General features: G+C 41.2%; 1 protein-coding gene across 2 annotated transcripts; it reads right to left on the bottom strand.

Annotated features, from left to right (window-relative positions):
* Nucleotides 1-646: 646 nt before the first annotated feature.
* On the bottom strand, nucleotides 647-3553 carry LOC137723089 (WEB family protein At2g38370-like). 2 transcript variants are annotated; one of them, XM_068462245.1, is made up of 2 exons: nucleotides 3218-3553; nucleotides 647-2359 (listed from the first exon to the last, which is right to left on the bottom strand). In XM_068462245.1, exons 1-2 carry the CDS (start codon nucleotides 3398-3400, stop codon nucleotides 845-847), a joined length of 1698 nt encoding a protein of 565 aa, XP_068318346.1. In that variant the 5' UTR covers nucleotides 3401-3553; the 3' UTR covers nucleotides 647-844. The 2 variants fall into 2 exon arrangements, with proteins under 2 accessions (XP_068318346.1, XP_068318347.1); XM_068462246.1 differs by having other exon boundaries at nucleotides 647-2356.
* Nucleotides 3554-3782: the final 229 nt, after the last annotated feature.

Raw genomic sequence — 3782 nt, 5'->3', positions numbered from 1 at the left:
CAACTGCGTATCCACGTAGGATTGGGTTTGTTTTGCTTTATGAGATATTTTTGGTGTTTCTTGTTTCTACGGAACTAGTGACGAAACTGCATATCCACAAACAAGTACAACGGACATTCCGAAGAGGCATTATTTTGATAAACATTCGATTTTTATATACTAAACAAGGTTATCACTTCTCTAATTTCTTTATTTTTTTCAATTGGGGACCCGTTGGTGAAAGTCCATCTTTCTAAGAACCGGAAAGACACATAGAGAGCATTTCAGCCGTTACTGATTGTATGATTCACCAGCGATAAGAATCGAAGTCAAGATATGCTGTGTGGAACGCATACCTGAAATTCGTCCCTAACCACTGGATCACTGAGTTTGTCAAATTTGGATGCTTGATGGATACCAACAGGATAATTTTTAACTCAAGTTGGCCACCACATGAAGCTGGCTGTACCTTCCCGTCTTACCAACGTGCAAAATGATGATTGCCAGGCAAATGTTTGTTTGTTGGCGCCATTTTTACAAGACAACTGGTAGAAGTCGCTCTTGAGCGATATTGGAAGGGAGGGAATCAAACACAGGACCTCGGGTGAAGGGTTGAGTTCTTGTGTATCACAAACATTTTTGGGAGGCAAATTAAACGTGGCTCTTGAAGAACTTTAGCATTAGCTAGGTGCATTTACTTCACAACCACCACATAAAGGTTACATATATAATGAACAGATCCAATAGTCTGGGAACGACTACAACCTAAACGAAATGAATTCTTAAGCAATAACAATCTGAGACGCGCACACATACAACTAAAGTCAATTCTTGATTGAGATAATAAGCCGATTGACAGGCCGAATCACTTCAAGTTTGGAGTTGGCTTCTTCTTTTTCCTGCTTTGCTTCGTCAAGAGTAGCGAGAATCGAGCAAATCCAGATTTCTTTCTCTTACCAGAACAGTTCTTGATATTGCTTTCCCTCTCAGACCTCCCAGAAGAGGGTTGATCACCATTTTGTTTCTGCAGCATTTGTCCTAGTGACACCTTTTGTTTTACAGGGTTTTTTCCAGCCACCTCCATTTCAACCTCTTCCGGCAAAAGCAGCTTCCTGCTTAGTATTTGTCCTATGGACAAAGTTGGCTTCAACACAGGTGTTGGCCCGTCACTACCAAGATTCAAACCATTCACATCGCGTAACTTCAAATCTTTCCTGTGATTAGACGGGCAAGGATTTTTGAACTTGGTAGAGTTGTGAACAGAACGTCTTCTTTGACCGTGCTGGGATCTCCATTTGCGGAGAGCTTCTTCAACTGCTAGTTTCCCCCTATTTGCAGCCTCCACTCTATTCAGAGCTTCTTCCAATTCCTTTTTACTGGTTTTGACTTCTTCAGTTGCTTCCTCTACTTTTTTCAGGATTTCCGTTTTTGACACGTTTGCTTCTTCAACATGAAGCATGGCATATGTTACCCTCTTCTTAGAAAGTTCCTCTGCATCTCGAACTTTGCGGGTTAGGGCTGAGTATTCCTCGAATGAAAGAGTTACGTCGTCGTATTTCTGCAATGAATCTCCAGATGAACTCTCGTGGTATGATAGAGCCTTAATTTCTGCTAGAGCCACTGCTTCTACAGCTCTAGCCGCCTCTTTCATTTTTCTAGCAGCAACCAACCGGATTTCAGCCGTTTTTATCTTTGTTCCTGTTTGTTCAATCTCAGACGTTGCTCGCAAGATCTCTGACTTTGCAGCTTCTGCCATTCTTTTGAACTGCTCAGTCTCAGAACTCAGCCGTTGAAGCTCCCTTGAAATATCTAAAGAATTAGAAGTACCACCTTTAGTTTCACCATCCTTTGCCAATTGTAGCTTTAGTTTTGTTTGGTTTAACTCTTCTTCAAGAGACAACACTTTCAAAGAATTTGAAGTTAGCCGCACACGGGTTTTCTGAAGCATGGTTCTTTCCTTTTCCAATTTCTTGTTCAATGATTCAACTGAAGCTCGAATGTCAGCAAGATCGGTAGTAGTCCTTGTAAGGTTCATTTTCGCCTGCTTTAGTTCCATCAAGATTAAACCTGGAGCTGAAGAAGGGCAGGGAATCATGCCGCCCATTGAATTGTAATGACCACCCACATTGCCATGGTTTTCCTTATCCTCTTCATTTACCACAGGAGTCACATATTCCTTACCTCCATTTGCCTCAAGGGCCACATTCACTTCAGATACTTCTTCCTGTAGCTTTCTTTTCAACTCATCAATTATCTTTTTGGTTTCTTCAAGTTCGATTAGAACATCCAGCGTTTCCCTTTCTTTCAAAGTAAGATCTTTCTCCAACTGCAAAGCCTGCTCCTCGAGTTTTGCAGTGTCAACATCTTCAATGTCATGCTGCTAAGAAGAGAAACATGTCACCACGTGATAAGGTAGTCTTTAGCAATTTGGTAAGCAATAGAAACACCAGAAAAGAAAAAAGCGAACTTGATGTTAAAAAGCTACCTATGTAGAAAACAACACAATCATTCTCTTTGAATCAGGGTCTTACGGAGTCATGGTTCAGTAATTTTATGAAAAGGGTACCATCCCAGAATGATTTTAACACGAAATGAATCCAAAGTTGCAACTTATGAATCTACCCTTCGGCGCAACCATCATGAAAGATATGACAAGATGTATGAGGACGCAATCCTATATGGTACAAGCCAAAACCCTTCGAGTCCCCTACTCAACAAGACAAACATAAATCACCTTTCCTCTTTCGCAGTAGGCTAACACACATTTCATAATTCTCGATTGCCTTGGCGATAAATAAAAAACTTGCTAGATGTTCATTAGTCCTAAAGCCATAAACTCACAAAAATGGCAGAAACAGACAACTAATAGCATTTGGCACACACTGTTCCACAGAAACTGAAGTTCATCAAATTCCATTACAAGTTTCAACTACATTCCGAAGCAATCGGATCGCTTGGGCTGCTCTAAATCCAAGTGTAAGAATGCATTTTCATTACAAATTTACAATTTGAACAAACAATTAAACAACTTTAAACTTTAAAGAACAACACAAAACCTTACATTTCAAACTAAAACTTCATCGTCAGCCCAAAAACCGAAGCCATAAATCGCAATCCATGTAATTTTTCTCCTTTTAAGAAAAAACCCTATTCTTATTTCTACATTTCTCAAAAGAAAAACCCAATTTTTATATGTTTAGAGAGAGAGAGAGAGAGAGAGAGAGAGAGAGAGAGTTACCGCAGGCCCAGAAGGCATATTGGTGAGCTGAGAGGGCTTCCAGTAACCGACTCCACCGAATCGACTCACTGCTTCCTTCACCGATTGAAAAGGGGCCGAAGTATCGATCTCTGCCCTCAAAACCCTCTCCTCCTTCCCCAAATCCAAACCCGACTCCGACACTCCGATGATTCCGGTCTCCATGTCCAAACCCGACAACCCAAATGAAATCCCAACAGAACGAAACCAAAGATTGAAATTTTCTCAGTAACCTAACAACACTTCGCGTGTAGATTAATGATGCTTGGTTTCTGAGCAGAGAGAGATATCATAGTCTTCAGACAGACACAAACCCGAGCAGCACGGCCATTAGTACAAACGAAAGTGTACGTTTGATTTTTCCGGAGTTCCATAAATACCCCTGATAAATGGAGATTTTACACGTGTGATAGGGGTAGAGGAGGGGAAATAGTGCTGGGGTTTACGGGGATTGCGGGAAAGGTGGGAGAGGGGTCGAATGACACGTAGGACAGTAGAGATGGATGGAGTGATGTGCGCATTGATTTTTTGAAATTTGGTTGGGGCG

This window comes from Pyrus communis, chromosome 17, assembly GCF_963583255.1.
Source record: "Pyrus communis chromosome 17, drPyrComm1.1, whole genome shotgun sequence".
In the NCBI taxonomy this organism is placed as follows: domain Eukaryota; kingdom Viridiplantae; phylum Streptophyta; class Magnoliopsida; order Rosales; family Rosaceae; genus Pyrus; species Pyrus communis.
Note: the sequence above shows the minus strand (reverse complement) of the source record. Positions and strands in the feature narration are given on the sequence as shown.